Source organism: Oncorhynchus tshawytscha, linkage group LG31 (genome assembly GCF_018296145.1).
Source record: "Oncorhynchus tshawytscha isolate Ot180627B linkage group LG31, Otsh_v2.0, whole genome shotgun sequence".
Lineage (NCBI taxonomy): Eukaryota > Metazoa > Chordata > Actinopteri > Salmoniformes > Salmonidae > Oncorhynchus > Oncorhynchus tshawytscha.
This window is the reverse complement of record NC_056459.1, coordinates 7,478,892-7,506,823: the sequence shown is the minus strand read 5'-3', so window position 1 is coordinate 7,506,823 and position 27,932 is coordinate 7,478,892. Positions and strand designations below refer to the sequence as shown.

Sequence of the window (27,932 nt, the reverse complement as noted above, 5' to 3'; positions counted from 1 at the left end):
TCTGCCCCCTGATCTCTTTGTGTGTGTGCGTGCGCGGGTGTTTAGTGCGAGAGAGGGAGACGTCGTGTGCAACATAAGAAAAAATACTGCATTTTAATTATTGGAACTAGCTAGTTATTGTAACCTAAAAAGAAAAACATACCGTTTCGTTGTTTCTGGTTTCAAACAGTGGAATCATTCAACTTGTGAGTAACGTTACTGTAGTTTGTTGCATTGTTTCTAAATGTATTTGTGACAGACCTTTTATAATCGAAATTAAACAAATTGAAGTTAGTCATTTATTGATAGTTATATTTTGGGATGATTAGGTGAATCGTGCTTCTGAACCTAGCCGGTGTGCGCTAACTAACCAAGTGTGGGACGGAAAACTAGTAGCAAGCTAGCCGCACGATGATGGCATGTCAAATGGCTAGCTAGCTATATGTAGCTAGCGAGACTACGCATAGATTGAAATGCTGATAATCTTGAGTAGCCTAGTGCTGTTTGAAACAATTGGCACCAGAAATTGTATTTTACCTACTGAGGCATTCCATGTATTTACATTGCTCAATAAACGAAACCAGTCAAGAATATTCACTTCTGTTTTCTTTTTGTCTCTTATTTCCACCTCCTTGCCGACCTGTCCTCCTTGACTCCATGCTCGACCTGGACGGACTGAAGACTCGGACAGGACTCAGGAGGCAAAACGGATTTAAAAACTTTTTAGTTAGCTAACTACATTTAAAGTTAGCTAACAGTATGTCTGGAAGCGAAGAAGATAGGGATGATTTTGGAGCCCCAGAGGATCGGTCTCTAATGCATGGTAGTACCACTTCTACAAATTAACGTTACATATTCATTACAACGAAATTGATTTATCAACGTTTGCTGTACTTTATGTAAATAATACAGGTAAATCGTATAACTAGGCCAAATATACAATTTATGTGTACTGTCAAAACTAAAATTTTATGAATAGCTATTGTATCTAACTGGTAACGTTAAGCTAGTTGATGCTGGTTATGGTTGGCTAACTTGGCTGGTTATTATGGTTAGCTAACTTGGCTCTAGTTAGCTAGCACCATTATCACAATTTCTTATGTAGCTGGCCAACTAGTTATGGAAAAGTGTTTTAGCCAATTAAAGTAAGTTTCTGAAACTATGGACATCAGTCTAAGCTAAATGTTAGCTGGTTAACTGAGTGACTGTCTGGTTAACTAACTAGTTGGCCAGAAGCTAGCCTGGCAAGCTATCTAGCCGAAGCTAACTTAGCCTAGCTTGCGTGTGCTAACAATGCTAACGTTTGGTTTCAGTTGTTGGATTGCTTGCAATTTTAAATTTAATTTAGCAAAACGGCCATACCTAGGCAACTGGCACAACTTAAACTTTGAGCTACTAAAATCATGCCGACCCACCGGCATATTCTTGCGGCCTAGCAAATATTACCGGTATTTTTACGTGCGGATGACAAGATGGAGCCAGCCAGTTAGCTTGAAAGATGGCAGATGACGACGGTGGTTTTCTCCTCCTCTATCGAGTGGTTGGTAGCGCCGCTTTGCGTGGTAGAAATAAATGCTGTCTATACAGTTCTGGAAAATGTTAACGGAATTTGACATATAGCTAGCTAACTATCGTACAATAGTTGGGGAAGTACAATAAAACTTTGTTTACACAACAACAACTGATTCGGATATGAAGGCAATGCATATTCCATTAGAATATTTGAGGGGGGGAAGTTAAGGCGATGGAATTTTCTGATTTTTAAACACAACATGCGTCGCCAGGCCACCTTTTTAGATAGTAGCTAACTAATATAATTATTAAACCACTCGCATTCATTTACAGAAATAATCGAATTCAAATGCATGGATGATTTATTTTGGTAAATTCTATTAGCATAGCTAGTGATTTTTATTTTCTTTGCTTTCAAACCTCTCACATGTGGAAATCATTGACCATAACCCCACTCAAATAAAAAAAAATTACTTGGAAGAGGCATCTTTTCCTATTTGTTTGTGGGAAATCACATTATGGATTTGGGCTAACTGGAATTGAACTTAATCAAGATAATAATGACATGGCATATAATTGGTCATCCAGCCCCCCTCATTTTGACCTACAGACAGCTTATCACATGTCAAACCGTTGCCACTTTGTCTTGATTTCAATGCCAACGGCCATTTGCTTAAATGTACCCTGAGTAATTACATAATAGGCTTTGAACTCCATTCCATATGACTTGGCAGCTACCAGGATTGCAAGGAATGGGGGATACCTAGGATATTGAATTGACAAGGGGGGTAGGTAGTAGTACAGTTATGGGGGGTAGGTAGTAGTTGCAGCCTATTTGAAATCTAGCCAGCCATGTGACATGGTGGCGGTTCCATGGCGGCTCGGGCTCTGTTCTCCGAAACCATAATAGTAAATTTTGTTCAGTGGTATAATATCAGTAAGATAACATGACCTTTATGAATTATGAAGCATTTGTGTTTTTTTTTTTTTTTTTAATGACATAAAAGCTGATGAAGAATCTCATAGAACAAAACATATAAGATCTCCTAAGCCTGTTTTTAACACAGACCTTGTTTTTGGTGTTTATCCAAAAACCTGTCAAAAACATCATTCATTCCCCCACAGGCTTTGTCCGACGAACCATGGCGAAGTTGGTGCCTACAAAAAGACACCATTGCGATTTCTCGCTCTTGCATTAGGGAAAGGGGGATACCTACTCAGCTGTGCAACTGAAATGTGTCTTCCACATTTAACCCAACTCCTCTGAATCAGAGGTGCAGAGGACTGCCTTAATTGACATCCATGTCTTCAGCCCCCAGGGAACAGTGGGTTAACTGTATCTCTCAGGGGCAGAATGACAGATTTTTACCCTGTAAGCTCTGGGATTCGATCCAGCAACCTTTCGGTTACTGGCCCAATGCTCCTACCTGCCGCCCCCATTAATGCACACGTTTATGGGTTAATTTGCAGTTATGTTTTCACTTTGCAAAGATGCAATCCAAAAGAAACTGCTCTTTTTGTCATTTGAGTTTTAGGCAGTAGAATGGGAAGAAAAAAAACAATCAATGTTTTTGTCTTTGAATTTGAGAGAAAAGAAACAGACACACACGTCTATATCCAGGGTCATGTGGTTAAGCTGTGTCTCCTCTGACCTCCATTGCAGATGAGGAAGAGATGTCAGAGAATGAGGCCCCGAAAGTGAAGAAAAAGAAGAAGGCCAAAAAGAGCCGGGAGAACAAAAGCAGCAAGAGGCGAACCTCTCGCAGAGAGGTAGGCTACTGTGACATGACCATGTCTCTGTCATATGTGTACGTTGTTAGGATGCACCATGTCTTGTTTGTTGTTGGTCAATTGGCCCAAAATTTAAAACTTTAGCTTATAGACCGAGAAGGCAGGTAAAATACTATACTGTATATTTTTACATCCTTTCCAGAGGAATTGTTCAGGGACCCCCATTGTCTCCGATCAGATAGTGCAGCGTTAGTCTTTCAGTGGAGGGACACGGCACCTGTCAGAAGACAGCTTACTCCTAACCCCCCTGTGTCCCCTCCAGGATGTGCCAATGAGCTCCCCCGAGCCCATGGAGACCCCCGAGGTAGACCGAGATGAAGAGCGAGCGGTTCCCCACTCGGACAGCGAGGGCAGCGACTACAACCCGGGGAAGAAGAAGAAGAAGAACAGGGGGGGCACTTCCAAGGAGAAGAAGAGGAGCAGCACCAGCGCTGACAGAAACGGCGGAGGAAAGGATAAGAGGAAGGACCCTGAACCTGATGAAGAAGAGGATGAGGACGATGATGACGATAGCTCGGTAAGATTTAGTTTGAGGATGGAGAGTGTTTGAGGGGGTACGGTATTAAAGTTAACCAAACAATATTTCATGGTGTTAATTTAATTGTAATTATGCAACTTAAACCCATTAATAGCTCCATAGAAAGGGATTGCATAAGCTACCTGTAGCTCTAGCTGTATATAAGAGTTGACAATACTACTATGTTGAGAGTAGACTACCATTAGAGTGCCTGGTAGAGGTAATTGCACTTATGTAATGACATACTATCACTGTGGCAGCATAGAACTACCTGCCATTGATCCTTTGTCAAGACAAACACTTTGCACATGGTATAACTGTATGCGGCATCAAATAACCGTTAGTCGCCAATGCTGGCAGGAAAGTGCTTTGTCCAAAGCGGTGCGAGAGTAAACTTGTATATTTTTATTATACCTAGTAGCTATTGAAAACAATGCCACCACTCAGAGGGCAAGAAATATTCCCACCACAGTAGTCCAGGCAGTATGGAAAAGACTGGAAAATAACCACTTTTACGCAAACGTTCATATTGAATTTTTCCCATCTAGGAGCCTAAGACATCGTCCCAGCTCCTGGATGACTGGGGAATGGAGGACATTGACCACGTCTTCAGCGAAGAGGACTACCGCTCCCTCACCAACTACAAGGCCTTCAGCCAATATGTCCGGTAACAAGATTGTCCTTATCGACGCTTGCGGCTTGAATAGTATATTAAGCTTTCTCTTTCTTACCCCCTTTAAACTTTTGCTCACTCAAATATTTCTCCTTCCCCTGATCTTGTCTTTTTTTGTCCTCATTACTCACCATCCTCCCCAGACCCCTCATTGCAGCCAAGAACCCCAAGATCGCAGTGTCCAAGATGATGATGGTACTGGGCGCCAAGTGGCGTGAGTTCAGCACCAACAACCCCCTGAGAGGCTCCGCCGCGGCCAACGCCGCCCTGGCTGCCGCCAACGTGTCTGCTGCCGTGGACAGCATGGTGGCGGAGGTCGCACCCCCTCCCGCACCCGCCCTGGTCGCCGAGCCTCAGCTACCGCCTGCCCCGCCTCTGAAAAAGGCCAAGACCAAAGAGGGCAAAGGTCCAAATGCTCGTAAGAAGTCCAAGCCGACCCCCAAGCCCGTAGAGAAGAAGAAGGTGGCTACAAAGAAGGTGGCCCCGCTCAAGATCAAGCTAGGAGGCTTCAACAGCAAGAGGAAACGCTCCTCAGTAAGTGCTTTCACTTTCTTTTTGTCTTCCTTCTCCTTTCTCAATCTCTCTCTACATGTCCCCCATTTGCAACCATTTCTTCCTCATTCTCTCTCCTTGGACCTGCTTAGTAGTGATGGAGGGGGAAAAATCGGAAGCTAAGTTCGTTATTTTTGACGATGTATCGTTTTGACAATATCGCAATATTATTTTTGAGCTCGTTGGCTTTACCTGCACCAAAACGGCAGTATTTTTCCTTTATAGCTTTTTCTCTGTCTTCTCCTTAAATAGAGAGACAATTTTTCAGTACTTTTATGTCCATGACTGACCATAACTTATCTTTGCATGGCTCTCTTGTCCCTCTGCAGCAGACAATATGCAGCAATATGTTTGGAACATCGAATAACAATAAAATCACAGTATCGAGTCTCAATACATAGCATCGTGATAATCACAATACTTCGGTGCCGATATGATCTGTATCGTGATAATATTGTATTGTGAGGTCCCTGGCAATTCCCAGCATTACTGTTTCGTCACCTCTTTCTCGCTCATTTTGAGTCATCTTAGGTTGGCATAGAGGCCTTTAACCTAGAGAATAATTTCTCCTGAAAAATATGTTTCTAACCCTTCTCTCTCACTCCCTCTGTGTTCCTATTAGAGTGAGGAAGAGGAGCCCGACGTGGAGAGTGACTTTGACGACGCCAGCATGAACAGCGTGTCCGTGTCGGACGGCTCCAACAGCCGCAGCAGCCGCTCCAAGAAGCCCAAGAGCAAGCCCAAGAAGAAGAAGGGTCAGTACTCTGCAGGTGTGTGTGTCTCTCTTCCATGGCTGTGATACAGTATGTCTCAAGCCCAATGAAAAAAGTGGCGTCGAGTTTCTAGACTCCATAGCTGTAGTTTGTGCATGTCCAATTGGCCATGACTCAGTCAGTACCGCTCAGTCTTACTGAGTCACTAGAAGATTGTTTTCAGGAGGGCAGTATCCAGCATCATCTTCCTTTAAATAGTTTGACACCCGCTGACACATTCAGTAGACACGCTCTTCCATCAGAGCATTGATACACATCGGCTATGAGATTGAGATGCTTCCTAATTTCAATTGCGTATGAAGTACTCTCCAACTACACAGTAAAAGGGAGAGACAAAAAAATGTGCGCAATTCCATAATGTTTAATTCTACAGCGCTTAATAAAATGATTAGTTTTTGTCATACATTCTGATTCAAATATGCGTTCCTGCTGTACATTCCTTACCATATGTAACAGCTAAAGCGTTAGTGTTCCTGGTATTTCTGTAAGGGTGATCGTCAAACAACAACAAATGTTGAAGAGGCATTCCTCAAATTCTGGTCACAAATTTGTTTACAGCCCTGTTAGTGAGCATTTCTCCTTTACCAAGACAATCCATTCACTTGACAGGTGTAGCATATCAAGAAACTGATTAAACAGCGTGATCATTACACAGGTGCACCTTGTGCTGGGAACAATTAAAGGCCACTCTAAAATGTGCCGTTTTGTCACACAACACAACGCCACAGATGTCTCAAGTTTTGAGGGAGCGTGCAATTGACATGTTGACTACAGGAATGTTCATCAGAGCTGTTGCCAGAGAATTTAATGTTCATTTCTCTACCGTAAGCCGCCTCCAACGTCGTTTTTAGAGAATTTGGCAGTACATTCAACCGGCCTCACAACCGCAGAGCATGTGTAACCACGTCAGCCCAGAACCTCCACATCTGGCTTCTTCAACTGTCGGATCGTCTGAGACCAGCCACCCGGACAGCTGATGAAACTGGCTTTGCACAACCTGAGAGTTTATGCACAAACAGTCTCAGGGAAGCTTGTCTGCGTGCTCGTTGTATTCACCAGTGTCTTGACCTGACTGCAGTTTGGCGTAGTAACCAACTTCAGTGGGTAAATGCTCGCCTTTGATGGCTGCTGGCACGCTGGAGAAGTATGCTCATCATGGCTGAATCCTGGTTTCAACTGTACCGGGCAGATGGTATACAGAGTGTATGGCGTTGTGTGGGCGAGCGGGTTGCTGATGTCAACTTTGTGAACAGAGAACCCCACCGGCACAATAGGGTAATGGTATGGGCAGGCATAAGCTACGGAATGCACAGAGCTACTGTGACGATCCTGAGGCCCATTGTTGTATGATAATGCACGGTCCCATGTCGCAAGGAACTGTACACAATTACAGGAAGCTGAAAATGTCCCAATTCTTTCATGGCCTGCATACTCAGACATGTGTCCCATTGAGCATGTTTGGGATGCTCTGGATTTACGTGTATGACAGCGTGTTCCAGTTCCCGCCAATATCCAGCAACTTCGCACAGCCATTGACGAGTGGGATAGCATTGCACAGGCCACAATCAACAGCCTGATCAACTCTATGAGAATGAGATGTCACACTGCATGAGGCAAATGGTGGTTACACCAGATACTAACTGGTTGTCTGTGACCAACAGATGCATATCTGTATTCCCAGTCATGTGAATTCCATAGATTAAGGCCTAATGAATGTATTTCAATTGACTGATTTCTTTATATATATATTTTTTTTGTAAGTCAGTAAAATCTTTGACAGGGTTGCGTTTTTATATTTTTGTTTAGTTTGAATTGCTCTCACGCACTTTTCTCCTCTTATTCCTTCTCTCCAGTCGAGGAGGATGGTGACGGCTATGAGACGGACCACCAGGACTACTGTGAGGTGTGCCAGCAGGGAGGGGAGATCATTCTGTGCGACACCTGTCCCAGGGCCTACCACATGGTGTGTCTGGACCCCGACATGGAGAATGCTCCAGAGGGCACCTGGAGCTGCCCACACTGTGTGAGTGACACCTTCCTAAGCTCTGTGGAGTAAGTGACCAGGGAAAGTGGTACTGGTTAGTCAACGAGAATGTCTGGCCAATTGGAGTGCTGAAAAAAATCGGAGGAAATTGCAGAGGGTAGCGATGAACTATTCATATTGACCAGCATTGGTCAATGATCATAAACTACTAGCTAGTAGTACTATGGTATATGCTGGTAGTATTTAAACTCAAATTTCTCCAGTGAATAATTGTCTTTGCTCCGCCACCATTCAACCAGTTAACCTTTTCCCCACTACTACCATTCACATGAACCCCTGTCCTCCCCCATCCACAGGAGAAGGAGGGCAAGCAGTGGGAGGCGCGGGAGGATGGCTCAGAAGAAGAAGAGGAGGAGGTGGAGCCCGAGCCGGAGGAGGACGACCACCACATGGAGTTCTGCAGGGTGTGTAAGGACGGTGGCGAGCTGCTCTGTTGCGACTCCTGTCCCTCCTCCTACCACATCCACTGTCTCAATCCGCCCCTGCCTGAGATCCCCAACGGAGAGTGGATCTGCCCCCGCTGCACTGTGAGTGAACCAATGGGGTGGGACCCAGAGGGTGATTGACATGGGGCACAGACAGTTGGAGGGTGAAGTGAATTTGTGACCCACCGTCTCTTTTCAGTCTTGTGTACCAGAATTCGAAATGGAGTACAGACACTGAGCTTCAAAATGGCATTTCATACACTGTAGTTAGAGGAAACATGGGGAAGTAATGCTGCTTATAGTCCCATTTTCGAGAGAAAAGGGCAGCCAACTTTTTCCCATTTTGCTGTGATTTTCACACTTGCTCTACATTCATCTTTTGAAAACATATTTAGAAAAGGAATACTTGCCAAAATCAACTCTCTGAACATTATCTCACCAAACTGCCCCATTTAGGAAACCATTTACAGTATTAAATTGCCTATTGTTGTACAATAAAAAAATCATTAAAAAAAGGGTATCTTCAAGGTAACCTTTCACATTGAACAGCTACAGTGCTGTTCTTTGTCTACACCCATGTAGCATCGTTCACACCCTCTAAAGCCTCAGATCGACCTATCCATCTCTTGACAAATTCACATTGGAATACGCAAATGTGGCCATGTGCTAAAGCAGTGACTTAGTGCTACTTTAACTTCAAGTGGTAAAGGTAGTAGCCTACAATTTAGGTAACACATAAGGCTTAGGTGAAAACTATCTAGACCTAGGCCTATATCATCAGATCCTTTGAGTAACTTTGGTTCAGGTAATGTTATGATGTGAACAAAGGAATCTAGCCTGAGAGCATATTTCTGTCCTGCCTTTTGGAACAGGATATGTAATGTCCATGGCCTTTTCATTGCAAAAGTCCTGATGTTCTCAAAAATATGTTTGCTGGTTTGTGTCCAGTCTGGGGGATGCTTTCACATTTCTGGGAGGAAGGACGTCAACATTGCACAGCAGCTGAAACCTGGTTCCATCTGAGTGGAAGCTCCTTGGCTGCAACACCAGCTTCCAGACAATTCAACCTGTAAAGGAGGAAAGCAGAGAAAAATAGACATTAAAACCTTGCGTACTAACATTCATTGACCCCCCCAAGTCCAAGCAATAAGCTCAAAGTACAAAGACAAAATACCTGAAGTGTTGCTTTGTCACCCTCAATCATCTCCTTGTACTGGTGGTGGAGAGAGAGCAGGTTTATGCTGAAAGTCAAATTCCAGAAAAATAAGTTAAAATGTGAATGAATGTCCTATAACTTGTTGTTGACTGCGACAACTGTACTACAATGCCCAGTACACGCGTAACCTGCTTCCAGCCAACAATAGTAATTAGCTTGATTAGTTAGCACAATTACCAGTTGGCTAGATATAAATGGTATTCGTTAAGCAAGCCAGTTAGTTGAACATGCAAAAGAATTCCTCAATCTATAATCCAATAGCTAGCTAGTTATTTAGCTATCGTTTCATCCAATTTACCATTTGTCCCTATAAAGTAACTTGGGGTTTGATTAGCATTCGCACCACAGTGGCTATTTTTGGTAGCTAATTTAGCTGGTTAAACATCAAACACAAAAAAGATTATCGTCATACATGCCTTAACACATCAACATTACTGTAAGCGCAGAAGGCAACTGCTGAGCTAACTGTCTTAATGTTGCTTCATCCCCTCAATGAGCCATCTGTAAACAAGGGGTCGTTGCAGAATGAAGTAAGCCATAACTGCACATGTATGCAACTGTTTAGCTAGCTAGTACAAAAGCTAGCAATGAGCAACTTTTTGATACAGTTGAGACAGTAACGCATGTAGCTATATTTTGGCATTTTAACTGTAGACTCTTAACTGGTGTATGGAGAATGATTCACGGCAGACTGAATCACAGAATACAGAGCTGTGTGAATACCACCGGGTATTGAAAGTTGCAGCTACACTTTGCATGTAGTCTATGAGTAAATCCAATGGATATTTCAAATATCCGCGGTAGCAGAGAGCAGGATGTGCCATTTTGAGTGACAAAAATGTTTTTCTCGTGAATGTCCCAGCCCCTTGTTATATCAACCAATCATGGCTAGGCAAAATTCTGCATTTTTTTGTTGTCTAAACAGCTTTGTGATTTCATATTTGTTTTATTTTTACAGATTACCTACTGGTTTGTTATTAAGGCACATGAAAGTGCACATGTTCAAGAAGGCATTTCTGCAGAAGATCTATGCATTTTGATGAAAATGTTTTTTTACATTCAAATGTCACTCCTGTGAAGTGCGACATATGGGTCACATTTGACTTCCCAAATTGAAACCTAGCCCCTACGGTCTTAGATAGTGAATGGGAAAACACAATGACTAAATGGTTGAATGCCATGTAACAATACCTATCTGTAGGCAAGGAGTTTTCACCATGTCATTATGATCTGTTGGTCATGAAAAGTGAATGTTTTAAATTCTTTTGACCTATTCATTGGATTTCCCCTCTTCTCCTCAGTGTCCACCCATGAAAGGCAAGGTGCAGAAGATTCTGACGTGGCGCTGGGGTGACCCCCCTCCACCCACGACCATCCCCCGCCCCCCAGACCTCCCGGCTGACCAGCCAGACCCCGCCCCTCTGGCCGGGCGCCCTGAGAGGGAGTTTTTCGCCAAGTGGAGCAACATGTCCTACTGGCACTGTTCCTGGGTGTCTGAGCTGCAGGTATGTACGCACATACACACACATACACACACATACACACACATACACACACATACACACACATACACACACATACACACACATACACACGGGCATGAAAAAATATTTTCGCTACGCTGCTACTTTACAGGCAATCGTGCTCATACACAGCTACCCTCAGTTGGCTTGTTGCACATCTTCTTTTTCGTTTCTCAGTCGCACACTGAAACCAAAGCGTTCAAACAAAGACACTCTTCTTTCTCGCTCAAATTGATTAGAGAAGAGCTTTAATGTCACAACCACGTTTGGGAACACACACTTCTCCCTTTCACCCATTCTTTCCCATCTCCCCAGTTGGAGCTGCACTGTCAGGTGATGTTCAGGAACTACCAGAGGAAGAACGACATGGACGAGCCTCCTTCAATCGACTTTGGCGAGGGCGATGAGGAAAAGAGCACAAAGAGGAAGGCCAAGGACCCGCTCTACGCCAAGATGGAGGAGAAGTACTACCGCTTTGGCATCAAGATTGCTTGGATGATGATTCACCGCATCCTTAACCACAGGTCAGACCAGACTCAAAGACTGGCTCCTAAATGTGATTGAAATGTGTTTTAGTTTCATTGAGAGTTAACATTTCCAAAATAGCAGCAGATTTTTAGTTGCAAGGCCAGGCCGATATAGTCGTGCACTTTGTAAATACTGTCTAGTCGGGAGTTTCCCTTCAATGGAATGTGTTTGTCAGGTGAAAGGTTTCTCCTCATGGTGCAAATCTGAAATTGGTCAAAGCGATAATTTAAACCAATCCGTTGCGAATACCTACCAGATGTCATTTTCAATGTTGCTAACCAAGTTTTGCCTGTTTGTGCGCTGCAGTCAGGACAAGAAGAACAACATCCACTACCTCATCAAGTGGAAAGACCTCCCCTATGACCAGGCCACCTGGGAGGCCGAGGACATGGACATCCCCGAGTTCGACATCTTCAGACAGCAGTACTGGAACCACAGGTCACTAATGCATTATTGTACACCTTCTCTATATTGCGTAGATGAACTGGAGAAGTTTCTACTTTCACCCTTTGTCTGTTTCCGAGGCTAACAATATTCTCTATCTGTTTGTTTCAGGGAGCTAATGATGGGCGATGAGGGTAAACCAGGGAAGAAGATGAAGGTGAAAGGCAAGACGAAACGGTTGGACCGGCCTCCTGAGAACCCTGTCGTTGACGTAAGTGGAGTTGTAACTGTTATTGGAGTCTTATGTCTTTTTTTTTTAATGAGAGATGGTTTCTCTTGATTTAAAAGATATTCCTGATCATAAATTGTTCCAGTATATTACTGTTAAAATGGCCTTTTAGCCTCTTCTGCAGCTCTAAATTGTGCCGATCACATAAATCCCTTATGGTGTTTATTTACTGTATAGTGTCTTGGCTTCAACAGTAATTCACTTTTCATCTCCCCCCCTTCAGCCCACCATCAAGTTTGAGCGGCAGCCTGATTACCTAGACAGTACGGGGGGCAACCTGCACCCCTACCAGCTGGAGGGTCTCAACTGGCTGCGTTTCTCCTGGGCACAGGGCACAGACACTATCCTGGCTGACGAGATGGGTCTGGGCAAGACTGTGCAGACTGCCGTGTTCCTCTACTCACTCTACAAAGAGGTATGGGGTGAATGTGCATGTATTAGAGATAATAACTTTCAGTTTGAATTTTCACATGTTAACTATAGCTTCTAACCTTTTATTTATTGATTTAATATCATTGTTTAAAAATTTTTAAAAATCAAGGCCAAAATGTGAAGTGGTAGCCATTAGTGAAAGAGAAACTGATTAGAAATGCCAACTTTGGCATATAGTTCCCTTGGCAGCCTTATAGACCAATACCAGCCCAGCCATTTTGTATAAATCAGGTGAAATCTGACGACATTAAGCTTGAGCTTTGTGTCAACCCTCTTGGGGGGTGATCACATGGAGACTACTGCCACCTATTGGTCGGAGTGTATAATGCAACCCCTTAGACAACACCATGTATTTACATTAGAATTATGGATGCATGAATGTTACATGAAAAATGATATTTCTTTATTAAATTAGCTGTGGATCAGTTGGTGAAGCATGGCATTTTCAACACCAAGGGTAGTGGGTTAGATTCCCGCTGGGGCCACACATTAAAAATATAATTTGTATGGAACTTTTTTTCTTTCCCCCTCACAGGGTCACTCCAAGGGCCCGTTCCTGGTGAGCGCCCCCCTATCCACCATCATTAACTGGGAGCGAGAGTTTGAGATGTGGGCCCCAGACATGTACGTGGTGACCTACGTAGGAGACAAGGACAGCAGAGCCGTCATTAGAGAGAATGAGTTCTCCTTCGAGAACAACGCCATCCGCGGAGGCAAGAGAGCTTCTAAGATGAAGGTGAGAATGATAACTGATCAAATGTACTTGTTGAAGTAAGGAAGTACTTGCTTTGTCAATCTGCCACGATAAGCTCACTCCTTCAATGATATGCTGGTGTGTGTCACGTTTTTTAACCATCCCCGTGGCCTTGTAGAAAGACTCATCGGTGAAGTTCCATGTGCTGCTGACGTCGTATGAGTTGATCACCATCGACATGGCCATCCTAGGTTCCATAGATTGGGCCTGTTTGGTGGTCGATGAAGCCCACAGGCTCAAAAACAACCAGTCCAAGGTGAGAGATTAGAGTTGACGACTCCTATAACATGTCTATGGTGAGGGTTTAAAGAGCTTGTGCTAGGGAGGTAGTTTACCTGTTATGTGCAACATATTCCCTTACTCAAGAAAAATATCAATTTGGAAGTATAAGGGTATTGAGGCATACCAAATAACATTTATCGTAATTTGGATATCCTGATTTTGTATTAAGTACAATGAAACTCCACCTAAACTGGTATGGCTGATGGTACCATTGAGAAATTCAAGTGTGCCTTTTTTTAGTTTAGTAACAGTTCTCTCTCTCCCGTCCAGTTCTTTAGGGTGCTGAACAACTATCCTCTCCAGCACAAGCTGCTACTGACCGGTACACCTCTACAGAACAACCTGGAAGAGTTGTTCCACCTCCTCAACTTCCTCACGCCAGAGAGATTCAGGTGTGTGTACACATTCTGACCACCCTCTGAACATTACTCCCCATACTTTCCCACTCAATCCCAACGACCACTTCACGTCACCTGTATCACACCCCGCAAAACTTAGACCAGCTATTATAGAGTTAAACCTTTACTTACTTCCCTGCATCTTCCTCTCTCTGTGTAGTAACCTGGAGGGCTTCCTGGAAGAGTTTGCTGACATCGCCAAAGAGGACCAGATCAAGAAGCTGCACGACATGCTGGGACCCCACATGCTCAGGAGGCTGAAGGCGGACGTCTTCAAACACATGCCCTCCAAGACTGAGCTCATCGTCAGGGTGGAGCTCAGCCCCATGCAGAAGTGAGTGAATGTGGGAAAGGAGGGATAGGATGTAGTGAAGAGGGTAAATTGAATGGTGGTAACCCACATTTATTGGCTAAAAGGTGATGTGATCAAATATATAGTTAGAATGATTAGTTATCTTCCCAAGACTACTTAATTAAACACAATCTTCCCTCGGGATACTCAACTCATGAGAACCTTACAATATAATTGGACTGGGGAAGTGGTATTAAGTGTTTCTTATTGTCTCATCTTTTTAGGAAGTACTACAAATTCATCCTCACCCGTAACTTTGAGGCCCTGAACACACGAAGTGGTGGGAACCAAGTATCCCTTCTCAATGTGGTGATGGACCTCAAGAAGTGCTGCAATCACCCCTACCTCTTCCCTGTGGCAGCCATGGTACGACCCACATACCAATGTTGTTGACTGAGAGTGGACCATGCTATTGTGATGGATAAGTGTGTGTGTGTGTGTGTGTGGGGGGGGTTGTATTTGCAGTTTTAGATATAATATGCATTATAACTTAAGTTTTTTGCTGTGAAGCTCTTTTTAACTGAGGCTCTGACTCTTGATTGGTTCCCCCAAACAGGAAGCCCCAAAGATGCCCAATGGGATGTACGACGGCAGCGCCCTCACTAAGTCTGCCGGGAAACTGACTCTATTGCAGAAGATGATGAGGAAGCTGAAAGACGGAGGGCACAGAGTACTCATCTTCTCTCAAGTTAGTTACCCAACACTCACATTTTAAATACTTTATTTGAATCCACAAATCGCATTACATCTTGAAGGATTCAACCATTTCAAAGATCTTGGAGACAGACACTTAAAGATACAAAAAGCACACAGACATACACACATGGACACTGCTTACCCTTGTAGATTATTTTATAGATTGACATTTATTTTGCCTCTCGTGCATCAACTTCATTTGTTTACTCACCGCCCATTCACTCCCTCTGTATTAGATGACCAAGATGCTTGACCTGCTGGAGGACTTCCTGGAGAACGAGGGCTACAAGTACGAGCGTATCGACGGCAGCATCACCGGGGGCATGAGACAGGAGGCCATCGACAGATTCAACGGTGAGGCTCACCCCACAGACTTCCTCATTCACACTCGACTATATCACTGTGTATACTGCAGTTTCAGAGTGAATATTATATAGTTGAGTCTGTAGGAGTATATATCCTATCGTTGTTTGATATTGAAAGTGATTAATGTAGAAAATAGCTGATGTAAAAAAGCAGGGTTTTTTTCTGGATCAAAAGGGGGCTTAGGTGGTGGTCGGTGCGGCTGAATTTGTTCCGGTCTCTGGGCAAGAAACAACCCCGTCTTGGTGGTGCAGATACATTTTTGTTGTTGTTTCCATTAAAAATCTAATCAAATCAAATCACATTTTATTTGTCACATACACATGGTTAGCAGATGTTAATGCGAGTGTAGCGAAATGCTTGTGCTTCTAGTTCCGACAATGCAGTAATAACCAACAAGTAATCTAGCTAACAATTCCAAAACTACTACCTTATAGACACAAGTGTAAGGGGATAAAGAATATGTACATAAAGATATATGAATGAGTTATGGTACAGAGCGGCATAGGCAAGATACAGTAGATGGTACTGAGTGCAGTATATACATATGAGATGAGTATGTAAACAAAGTGGCATAGTTAAAGTGGCTAGTGATACATGTATTACATAAAGAAGCAGTAGATGATATAGAGTACAGTATATACATATGAGATGAATAATGTAGGGTATGTAAACATTATATTGGGTAGCATTGTTTAAAGTGGCTATATATTTTACATAATTTCCCATCAATTCCCATTATTAAAGTGGCGGGAGTTGAGTCAGTGTGTTGGCAGCAGCCACTCAATGTTAGTGGTGGCTGTTTAACAGTCTGATGGCCTTGAGATAGAAGCTGTTTTTCAGTCTCTCGGTCCCAGCTTTGATGCACCTGTACTGACCTCGCCTTCTGGATGATAGCGGGGTGAACAGGCAGTGGCTCGGGTGGTTGTTGTCCTTGATGATCTTTATGGCCTTCCTGTGACATCTGGTGGTTTTAGGTAGTTTGCCCCAGGTGATGCGTTGTGCAGACCTCACTACCCTCTGGAGAGCCTTACGGTTGTGGGCGGAGCAGTTGCCGTACCAGGCGGTGATACAGCCCGACAGGATGCTCTCGATTGTGCATCTGTAGAAGTTTGTGAGTGCTTTTGGTGACAAGCTGAATTTCTTCAGCCTCCTGAGGTTGAAGAGGCGCTGCTGTGCCTTCTTCACGATGCTGTCTGTGTGGGTGAACCAATTCAGTTTGTCTGTGATGTGTACGCTGAGGAACTTAAAACTTACTACCCTCTCCACTACTGTTCCATCGATGTGGATAGGGGGGGTGTTCCCTCTGCTGTTTCCTGAAGTCCACAATCATCTCCTTAGTTTTGTTGACTGCAATTTACTGCAATTATATGTTTCTCCATGAGGCTGACATACTGACTCATCTCTAGCCACTTTAATCATGAACAAATTGATGTAAAAAATGTATCACTAGCCACTTTAAACAATGCCACTTTATATAATGTTTGCATACCCTACATTAATCCTCTCATATGTATATACTGTACTCTATACCATCTACTGCATCTTGCCTATGCCGTTCGCCCATCACTCATTCATGTATTTTTATGTACATATTCTTATTCATTCCTTTAAACTTGTGTGTATAAGGTGGTAATTGTGAAATTAGGTTAGATTACTTGTTAGATATTACTGCATGGTCGGATATGGTGCATGGTTGGTTATTACTGCATGGTCGGAACTAGAAGCACAAGCATTTCGCTACACTCGCATTAACATCTGCTAACCATGTGTATATGACTTTAAAAAATTTTTTTATAGATTTTTTGCTGTTGCCGTTTTAAAGCAAATTTCTTGCAATTCTATGCATCCTGAATTCATTGGGCCTATTGCAACCATGGACTGCCACTAGATTATCACCATGGCCCGACAAACAGTTCTTGTGCTGATGTTGCTTCCAGAGGCAGTTTGGAACTCGATAGTGAGTGTTGCAACCTAGAACAGACGACTTTTACGTGCTTTTGTTCTGTGAGCTTGTGTGGGCTACCATTTCACAGCTGAGCCGTTGTTGCTCCTAGATGTTTCCACTTCACAGTAACACTGGCCTGTGCAACTCCAGTCCCCGGGAGCCTGATTGGTGTCACACTTTTCCCCCATCCCTTGCAAACACACCTGATTTTAAACTAATAGCATTTTTAACTGAAGATCATGATTAGTTAGAGTCGGGTGTGTTAGCTGGGGCAAACGTGTGACACCAATCAGGCCCCCGAGGACTGGAGTTGCCCAGGCCTGTGAATAAAGCACTTACAGTTGACCGGGGCAGTTCTAGCAGGGCAGAGATTTGACGAACTGACTTGTTGGAAAGGTGACATCCTATGACGGTGCCACGTTGAAAGTCACTGAGCTCTTCAGCAAGGACCATTCTACCGCAAATGTTTGTCTATGGAGATTGCATGGCGCGGTGTGCTCGTTTTTGTACACCTGTCAGCAAATAGCCGAATTCCCTAATTTGGAAGGGTGTCCACATACTTTTGTATCCATGTTTGTGTATATGTTTAGTGATTTGGTCTGAGTGGTTGATCTGTTTTGTTCCTTAGCCCCGGGAGCGGTCCAGTTTGCCTTCCTGCTGTCGACGAGAGCTGGAGGTCTGGGTATCAACCTGGCCACCGCCGACACCGTCATCATCTACGACTCCGACTGGAACCCCCACAACGACATCCAGGTATCACACATGGAACCATCACACACAGGCCAATTCAAGTCCTATGGACTTAGAGAATTTGATTTTGTTTAAGCAATATGGTGAAACTTCCACCTAGCCGATCAGGGCAAGTGGAGCTATTCCATATTGCTTACGCTTATCCAATCAGATCTCCACGTGTGTTTAGCGGTCGATTTGGGATTGGGCCATTTACCGTTTCCTTGTCCTCCTCCATATCAACTTTATTAAGGTGGTTGCAAGGATGAAAGGTTCATACAGTTTCTCTGTCTCTTCCTCATCTCAGGCGTTCAGCAGAGCTCACCGTATCGGACAGAACAAGAAGGTGATGATCTACCGCTTCGTCACGAAGGCCTCTGTGGAGGAGAGGATCACTCAGGTAAACAGGCTGTCCCCTCTCCCGCAACATCACAATGACCTATTCACAACGTAACACAACATCTGTATCATAGAAATGATACTTTCTTGATGGATCCAATGAATGTTGTGTGTGTGAAACAGAGCCTTGTCTGTCAGCTCTACTCATTTAATTTCTATGGCCTAAATGGGCTGAAAGAAAGTGCAGGCATTGAAACGTCCCATGTTCCCTCCCTCACCAGGTTGCCAAGAAGAAGATGATGTTGACCCACCTGGTGGTGCGTCCTGGTCTGGGCTCCAAGACGGGCTCCATGTCCAAACAGGAGCTGGACGACATCCTCAAGTTCGGCACGGAGGAGCTGTTCAAGGACGAGCTTGGAAAGGGGGACAAAGAAGGTAAACATGGAGGGATGATGGATGGAGTGGATAGTTGTTCATCTGTCAAATCACCAGTCAGTTGGCTTGCAAGTGAGCAAACAAAATGTTGTTGTTTTTTTACCTGCCCACAGCAGGTTACTGGAAGCGTGTTGCAGGTGAACAGAAAACGAGCAAAGGCCAGCAGATACGAACAGTCAAATAAGCTGATAGTTTGTTGTTTATTACTTATTAGTGCTTATTAGGTGAAATGTTCAACATTACTATCATGCCCCCCCCAAACCCCCTAGAAATGGATGGAGCATCTAACCAAATTACACATGGTTTTAGTTCTGGGTAAACCGGGATGAAAAACATCATAATTATGTATATAACAGATTTGGTTCAAGATTAAGGTTATGACAATGTTTATAACGTGTTCAGTGTAACGTTTTATTAACTGGGTGGTTTGAACCCTGAATGCTGATTGGCTGACAGCCGTGGAATATCAGACCGCGTACCACGGTTATGACAAAACATTTATTTTTACTGCTCTAATTATGTTGGTAACCAGTTTATAATAACAATAAGGCACCTTGGGGGTTTGTGATATATGGCCAATATACCACGGCTAAGGACTGTGTCCAGGCACTCTGCGTTGCGTCGTGCATAAGAACAGCCCTTAGCCATGGTATATTGGCCATATATCTCACCTCCTCAGGCTTTTGCTTAATTATACCATGGCATTGTTAAATACTTGTTTCTGATTGGCTTGAAGGGCATTCTTGAGCATGCATATTTTCCCAATAACGCACGGTAGAATTCAATGGCTATAGTTAATTCTGACATGTTTTGAGCTGCTTTTGAAAGAAACAGTTGAATTGAAAACATTGGCATTGTTGAATTCGATTTTCATAATGTCAAGCTAGGACTGATGGTTTGGTTAGCTAAACTAGCAAGTCTGTTTGGTAACCACGGCAACTACAGTAGCTATCTAGTAAACTTGCTAGCTACTTCAGTGGATGTTGAACACATTTCTACCTGCAAATGTGTTCAATTATAGCCATGGTATAAAAGGGATCTTCAACCCGGGGCTCTATGCGTCATTCATTATTTTCCCTAGAACGCATAGCCCCTCGTTGATTATCCCTCACATCAGGGTTTTCCCAAACTCTGTCCTGGGGCCCCCCACTGGGGGCATGTTTTTGTTTTTTGTGCCATTACTCCACAGCTGCTTCAAATGATCAAAGCTTAATGAGTTGTTTATTTGAATCAGCTGTGTATTTGCTAGGGCTAAAACCAAAACGTGCACCGAGGAGGGGGGGCAGGACCGAGTTTGGGGAAACCCTGCCTTACATGATCATGTTTAGAACGTGTGCTGATGTTTTTAGATGGAGCTTGTCCATAATGTAATTGTGATGTCCCCCAGGTGAGAACAAGGAGGAGGACAGCCAGGTGATCCACTACGATGACATGGCGGTGGACAGGCTGCTGGACAGGAACCAGGAGTCCGAAACCCCGGAGGAAACGGAGATCGGGAGCATGAATGAGTACCTCGGCTCCTTCAAGGTGGCCCAGTACGTGGTCAAGGACGAGGAGGAGGCGGTAAGCGTGTTTGTTGGACATATATGCCACTTAGCAGGCTATTTAGGTCCAATTTGACATTTTTAGAAGGTTGACTCCTATGTGTCTTTGTTGTAGCCCAGACGTGTGTGTGTCTAATTTGACAGTCACCCAAGTCATAGACTGATCTCTGCTACCCCGCGGCAAGCCGGTACCGGAACACCAAGTCAAAGTTTAAAAAATATAAATAAATAAAATATTTAAAAAGGGCCCCTTAACAGCTTCTACCCCCATAAGACTGCTGAACAATTCATCAAATGGCCACCTGGACTATTTACATTGACCCCACCCTTTGTTTTTACACTGCTGCTACTCTCTGTTTATTATCTATGCATAGTCGCTTTACCACGACCAACATGTACAAATGACCTTGACTAACCCCCCCGCACACCCCCCTGTAATAGCCTCGTTATTGTTTTTTATTGTTACTTTTATGAAATGTTTTACGTTAGTTTATTTGGTAAATATTTTCTGAACTCTTCTTGAACTCCATTGTTATGGGCTTGTAAGTAAGCATTTCACAGTCGGGTCCACACCTATCGTATTCGGCGCGTGTGACAAATAGAATTTTTGACATGATCAATGAATCACCTTTTGTCTCACTCACTCCTATTCCTTCGCTTTTGGCCCCCCTCAGGAGGAGGAAGTACAGAGGGAGATCATCAAGCAGGAGGAGAGTGTCGACCCAGACTACTGGGAGAAGCTGCTCAGGCACCACTATGAGCAGCAGCAGGAGGACCTGGCCCGCAACCTGGGCAAGGGCAAGCGAATCCGCAAGCAGGTCAACTACAACGACGGCTCCCAGGAGGACCGAGGTAGTAGACGGGGTAACAACAAGCGCCGACGCCATTATTTACTTACTTACATGTTTTGTGTGTGTGTGTCCCTTTGTGGATGTGTGCAAGGTGAGGCATGCAGTGTGTAGGAGCATGGAGGTATGTACCTGTGTGAGCGTCTCCGGTGAAGCTTTAGTAACAAGAGTGGTGTTCGGGGCTGGTTTGAATTTTCTTTACCTCCTGCATGAGACATGCCTCTCTGTCACAGTCGTGTTGGAAATTTTGAATTTTCATCCAATTTGCATTACCTCACCACTCCAGCCAGGCTCTGTGTCAAACCTCAGAAGGCCCGGTAAATCTTCACATACGTTAGGGATCTTCTATTCCCAACAACAATCCAAACTGTTCAGGATTACATATGATGAGCAGATATGTTCAAGTCCTTTTATCTTGGATTGACCGCTTTCCTTAATTAACTTTTGACACCTGAATACAATGCATTGCAATGGTGTGGACTACTCTACCCACAATGCAATGTAAGGGCACCATGATCTCAGGCTCCTCACCAAGAGGAAGAAAATGCCGGCACCTGCCCCACAAACTGTACTCTTTTATTCTAGTCCCCTAAGAGATAGAAGTGGGTGTGTGTGACTGAATTGGGGTTGTGTGTGTGTTGTGCTTACTTGGTTTGTGTTTATTGTACCCCTTCCCACTTGAGTTGGGAACCGGTGCCTTTTTCCTTGCCTGCTAACTATAGACATACTAGCTTAACCAAAGTCCCACATGTGGTTTGTCAGCTACTCCTACTCGGGCACTGCGTGTATTGTGTGTAGGCAAGTTGAGACATCACCCCATATCTGTGACGGTGGTTTCCTGCTAGATCTCTGTACTTGGTCTGTTTGTCAACCTTTCACTCAGTCCATTTCCTTGTAGAATCTTCTCCCCCCTCTTTAAATGTTCATATATTTTTTTAAAGAAGTTCAAAGACGTTTCTGGACTGTGTACTGAAATTGCTCCCCGTGTCTTTCTGTCTCCAAGCAGATTGGCAGGATGACCAATCGGACAACAACTCTGACTACTCTGTGGCCTCCGAGGAGGGTGACGAGGACTTTGATGAGCGGGCAGAAGGTAAGAGAGAGTGTGTGGACAGAGATGGTGTCCCTGTCAGTGGGGTTTACAAGAGCGCTTGTGTGTGGTTTGTGAAGCTTAAGAGAATAACTTTTCATGTTTTCCTTTTTTCTGGCGGTGCAGCCAACTCTCGCAGACCCAACAGGAAAGGCATGCGGGGCGACAGGGACAAGCCACTGCCCCCCTTGCTGGCCAGAGTGGGAGGCAACATTGAGGTCAGCTGTCAATGTCCATCAATCACTGCACTCTGAACCAATGCTCTGCGTGATTCTGAATGTGTTTGCAATTTAGGTTATCTACAGATGGGCCTACCCACCTCGTGCCTCTGACATTCAATTGGCTTGGATAGAAATAGTTAGAGGTTGGGGGTCGATCTGTAAGACTACCTGCTAACTCGACACTAACCCTGCCTCTCTGGTGTTCAGGTGTTGGGCTTCAACGTTCGCCAGAGGAAGGCCTTCCTGAATGCAGTGATGCGTTATGGGATGCCTCCCCAGGATGCATTCACCACCCAGTGGCTGGTCAGAGACCTGCGTGGGAAAGCTGAGAAAGAGTTCAAGTAAGTAACTAACATGTTATAGTGTAAATAAAAATAGTAATGCCCTGATATTTGTTGAATTTGTCGTCTTTTAAAAAAAAATTTTTTTTACATCGGATCCACTCATCTCTCTTCCTTCTTGGTCTCTCTCAGGGCATATGTCTCGCTCTTCATGAGGCACCTGTGCGAACCCGGCGCAGACGGAGCCGAGACCTTCGCCGACGGCGTCCCACGCGAAGGGTTGTCGCGGCAACACGTCCTCACCCGCATCGGCGTGATGTCACTGATCCGTAAGAAGGTAAAGCCCAGTTCCTGTTTGGGATAACTGTCATACTTTTTAAGTTAAAGTCTTTGTGGTATACTGGTCTCATGATCGTATACGGCCCTGTGTTTCATTATCTGTCCTGGCCGTGTTCTGACCATGTTTTGGACCAGGTCCAGGAGTTTGAGCACGTCAACGGCCAGTGGTCCATGCCCTGGATGATGGAGCTGGAGGAGAGTAAAAAGGCTGCGGCCGCTGCAGCTGGAGCCCACCCCGACTCCCCAGGGAAGACCCCCTCCACGGGCACGCCTGCAGACACACAGCCCAACACACCCGCCACAGGTACAGACCGCTACGCCCTCTTCCACAACCCTCTCCTTGATCCCTGCTCTTCCTGCATTCCTTATGAATGCAGGAATCCGTCTTTCTCTGCTGTGTTGACCAATGGCCTGCAACCCCCCACTTCTGCAAGTAGACCCTCCTGCGATAATGCTTTTAACCCCTGTTCTCCTCTGTGTGCTCGCCCTCCCCAGCCCCCAAAACTCCCTCCACAGGCACACCCGCAGACACGCAACCCAACACGCCCGCCCCAGGTAAACCAACTGCCCCCACCTCCACACTCACTCACTGTTCCAGGACTCTGACCCATGCGCTGCTGCTATGCTGGTTTTAGTGAAACCACCCTAGAATAAGAGTCCTTGGTGTGTAAAATGTGTAACTGTCAATCAATGCTTAGAGGTGTGGAAGGTGGATTAAAGAGGATGATCTGTTGGTTTAGCAGACGATCCTTCAAGGACTGAGGACGCCATGAAGGATGGCGAGAAAGAAGAGAAGAAAGACTGTGAGGGGGAGAAGGAGTCCGGAAAGACGGAAGACCCAGAGGTAAAGAATTTGATCTACATTGGTCAATAGACTGGGTGGCTTGGGTTGTTATCCATTGTCCTATTGCACTTTCCCCTCTCTTTCAGATAATTGCGATCCCTGATGAGGATGAGAAGGCCCCTTCCCCTGAACAGAAAGCAAAGGAGAAAGAGGAAGAGGAGCCCATGGAAACAGACGAGCCTACCAACGGAGAGGCGGAAAAGAAGGATGGAGAGACTGCGGAGAAGAGTGCTGAGGGAGGAGAGGGGACCAAGTCTCCAGCAGTGGAGGAAAAGACGGACGTGTCGGAGGTCAAATCTGAAGATTCTGAGGCCAAAGGTGAACTTTTCTGTCAATGTCATAATATAATATGGCTCAGTACTAGTTTTCCCATAGTACCATTTCTATTACACTTGTTTGCTAATGTCTCCCCCTCTTTCTCTTCATGGATTTGCAGCAGAAGATAAGAAAGAAGAGAAGACTGAAGAGATGGACACCACTCCTGCCTCGGAGGAAAAGAAAGGTAGCTCGTCCATCTGCTCTTGTTTTGTCCCTTGTCGATCAACAAACTGCAGTAAGAACATCCTGTAGGTTCGGTTCCTTGGTTGATGTTTGTCAACGTTTCTGCTTCACGCCATTCTCTCTTTGGCCCCATTTTTATTTGTTCTATCTCGTTCTGTCTGCAGAGCAAAAGGAGGAGAAGGATGGAGTGAAGGTGGAGGAGCCAGCCAAGCTGCAGAACGGGGACAGTGTGAAGGAGGGAGTGGCGGCCGGATTAAGTGAGGAGAAGAAGAAAGCGAAGACGAGATTCATGTTTAACATCGCCGACGGAGGATTCACAGGTAAGAGGACTGGAGAGTGTCGAGGGACACGCACGCCCAGATCTCAACTCCATCTCAACTGAGTTTTGGTTGATACATGGTTATGCACTACTCGTGGACTAAACTGCATTTTCAATAGTCTCAATTGTTACAGGGAAGCACTAACAATCTCTTCTCTCGCCTACAGAGCTGCACTCCTTGTGGCAGAACGAGGAGAGGGCCGCCACCGTCACCAAGAAGACCAATGAGATCTGGCACCGTCGCCACGACTACTGGCTGCTTGCTGGCATAATACAGTATCCTTTTATACTAGGCTGCTCACTGTGGCTCTTTGCAAACAAACATTAGGACAGCGCATTCCAACGGACAGAACGCAATGATTTACTGTCAATTCTTTCTCTTAAACATTTGACCGGTACAACCCCGTCATTGGATTATTACCTCCAGGGTGGACTGCCTGTAGCATGATCAGAACATATCTATGAACTATGACCAGTTTCAAGTATTAGTGAAAGGTCACATACATTAGGCCATTATTGGTCATAACACAAACAGTGGGGCTTGTTTTGTTTTTCCCCTTGACTCTGGCGCCCCCTAGACACGGCTACGCGCGCTGGCAGGACATCCAGAACGATGTGAAGTACGCCATCCTCAACGAGCCCTTCAAGGCTGAGATGAACCGAGGCAACTTCCTGGAGATCAAAAACAAGTTTCTGGCCAGGAGGTTTAAGGTATAAAGTCCTTTATTAGCCATTTATACTTTTATGAGCGTCATTTCTAAGCCAACTCTTCTAGTACAGTTTTGTCAGCAGTTCTCATTTTCACTCCTATAATATACAGGTTTGTTGTGCTCTGTGTACTTTCCTTCCCCATCTCCTCTCCTCCTTCCCTCCCACTAGCTGCTGGAGCAGGCCTTGGTGATCGAGGAGCAGCTGCGCCGGGCGGCCTACCTCAACATGTCGGAGGACCCTTCCCATCCCTCCATGGCCCTCAACACGCGCTTCAGCGAGGTGGAGTGTCTGGCCGAGTCCCACCAACACCTCAGCAAGGAGTCCATGTCGGGGAACAAGCCCGCCAATGCCGTCCTGCACAAAGGTAGCTAGCCAGCTTGCACTCGCCTAGTACGTCTGGGTCGAGTTCGTTAGGATGGTACCTTCCCATTTTTCATTTTGTTTCTGACAGTTTTTTTTTCCCCCGGCCGTTTTGTGCCTACTAAACGTGACCCTGTGCAAAGGAATGGGAAGGATAGTCTCTCTGCTGACAACACACCATAATACGTTATCAACCTAAAGTACCTTGAGGCTTAGTTGAAGATTTAAGTTGTCAAGCACTTCCAGGTTCTCACTCTTTTCCCTCTCAGTGCTAAAACAGCTGGAGGAGCTTCTCAGTGACATGAAGGCAGATGTCACCCGTCTCCCGGCAACCATCGCCCGGATACCCCCCGTCGCAGTGAGACTCCAGATGTCCGAGAGGAACATCCTGAGCCGCCTGGCCAGCAGAGGCCCCGAACCACAACCTCAACAACAGCAGGTAAGCGCTCAGCCCAAAGAGAGGTGTGTGTGTGTGTTCTGTTCACGAGTCTTGTCACACTTTGTACTGTGGTTGTTCCTTTCTCCTGCTTCAGATGTCGCAGCAGTAGCCTGGCTTAGGCCCCCCGAACCCCATCACCTCTACATTCCTGATCGGCACAGCAGAAGATGACGCGCCCAAGCTTGAAACCATGGCTCTTTACATATATATACATACATACATATATATATATATATATGGACTTGCAGCGTTTCTACAGGCTGACTCCTGGACACTGTGGAAATGATAGCTATTTTATTTTTTTTGTTTTTTGACTTAATATTATTGATATGTTTTTTTGGGACCTAAATAAAAAATGTAATAAAGGATTGTTTATTTTTATCACGAGATTGCGGGGGGTCAATTGTATTTGTCACATGTGCCCCGACTACAACAGGTGTGGTAGACCTTACTGTGAAATGCTTACTTAAAAGCCCATAACTAAAAATGACGTTTTAAGAACATGTTTACAAAATTACAAAAACTAATGTAAGACAATAATGAGGCTATCTACAGGGGGTACCAGTACCACGTTAATGTGCAGGGGTACAGTCAAGGTCATTTGTACATGTAGGTAGGGGTAAAGTGACTGCATAGATAGTGAACAGCGTGTGCGTGTGTGTGTGTGTGTGTATGTATATATATATATATAATGTACCAGTCAAAGGTTTGGCCATAACTACTCATTGCAGGGTTTTTATTTTTTACTATTTTCTACATTGTAGAATAATAGTGAATACATCACAACTATGAAATAACACATGGAATCATGTCGTAACCAAAAAAAAGTGTTAACCGCTATAGTATTGGGCTCAGGACGGTTGCGCTAACGTATGCTAATGCGATTAGCAAGAGGTTGTAAGTAACAAAGTTTCCCAGGACATAGACATATCTGATATTGTCAGAAAGCTTAAATTCTTGTTAATCTAACTGCACTGTCCAATTTACAGTAGCTATTACAGTGAAAGAATACCATCGTATTGTTTGAGGAGAGTGCACAGTTATGAACTTAAGCTATTAATAAACCAATTAGGCACATTTAGGTAGTGTTACAACATTTTGAGCAGAAATGCAATGGTTCATTGAATCAGTCTAAACCTTTGCACATACTGCTGCCATCTAGTGGCCAAAACCTGGCCTGGAAATATGGCCTTTCTCTTGTATTTCAAAGATGATGGTACAAAAAAAATTAACATGTTTTTTTTACCAGATCTGTGTTATAATTCTCCTACATTCTTTTTATTTTTCCACATATTTCAAAGTGTTTCCTTTCAAATGGTATCAACAATATGCATGTCCTTGCTTCAGGTCGTGAGCTACAGGCAGTTAGATTTGGGTATGTCATTTTAGGTGAAAATTGACAAGAAGGGTACAATCCTTAAACAAATGGAAATATATTTTAGATTCTTCAAAGTAGCCACCCTTTGCCTTGATGACAGCTCTGCACACTCTTGGCATTACT

The 27,932-nt window shown here is 44.5% G+C and overlaps 1 protein-coding gene across 18 annotated transcripts; it reads left to right on the top strand.

Moving 5' to 3' along the window:
- LOC112233274 (chromodomain-helicase-DNA-binding protein 4) lies at positions 1-26,797 on the top strand. 18 transcript variants are annotated; one of them, XM_042309963.1, is made up of 42 exons: positions 1-185; positions 661-802; positions 3,155-3,261; positions 3,545-3,799; positions 4,348-4,466; positions 4,616-5,006; positions 5,647-5,794; positions 7,651-7,820; positions 8,138-8,368; positions 10,784-10,987; positions 11,321-11,529; positions 11,840-11,971; positions 12,089-12,188; positions 12,430-12,621; positions 13,174-13,374; positions 13,511-13,648; positions 13,945-14,066; positions 14,233-14,406; positions 14,649-14,790; positions 14,981-15,112; positions 15,357-15,474; positions 18,060-18,184; positions 18,468-18,560; positions 18,781-18,934; positions 19,048-19,071; positions 20,322-20,497; positions 21,153-21,330; positions 22,333-22,419; positions 22,543-22,634; positions 22,845-22,978; positions 23,111-23,255; positions 23,393-23,561; positions 23,753-23,812; positions 23,998-24,101; positions 24,188-24,419; positions 24,538-24,603; positions 24,767-24,922; positions 25,089-25,197; positions 25,500-25,632; positions 25,801-25,996; positions 26,262-26,431; positions 26,526-26,797. In XM_042309963.1, exons 2-42 carry the CDS (start codon positions 739-741, stop codon positions 26,538-26,540), a joined length of 5,967 nt encoding a protein of 1,988 aa, XP_042165897.1. In that variant the 5' UTR covers positions 1-185; positions 661-738; the 3' UTR covers positions 26,541-26,797. The 18 variants fall into 18 exon arrangements, with proteins under 18 accessions (XP_042165897.1, XP_042165894.1, XP_042165895.1 ...); XM_042309960.1 differs by having other exon boundaries at positions 22,534-22,634; XM_042309961.1 differs by having other exon boundaries at positions 22,330-22,419.
- Positions 26,798-27,932: the final 1,135 nt, after the last annotated feature.

Coding starts and splice junctions, on each gene's coding strand:
- LOC112233274 (XM_024400792.2), top strand. CDS start 739: ATGTCTGGAAGCGAAGAAGATAGGGATGATTTTGGAGCCCCAGAGGAT. Junction 3,262..3,544: donor GGCGAACCTCTCGCAGAGAG/GTAGGCTACTGT, acceptor TGTCCCCTCCAG/GATGTGCCAATGAGCTCCCC. Junction 18,561..18,780: donor TGGAGGAGAGGATCACTCAG/GTAAACAGGCTG, acceptor CTCCCTCACCAG/GTTGCCAAGAAGAAGATGAT.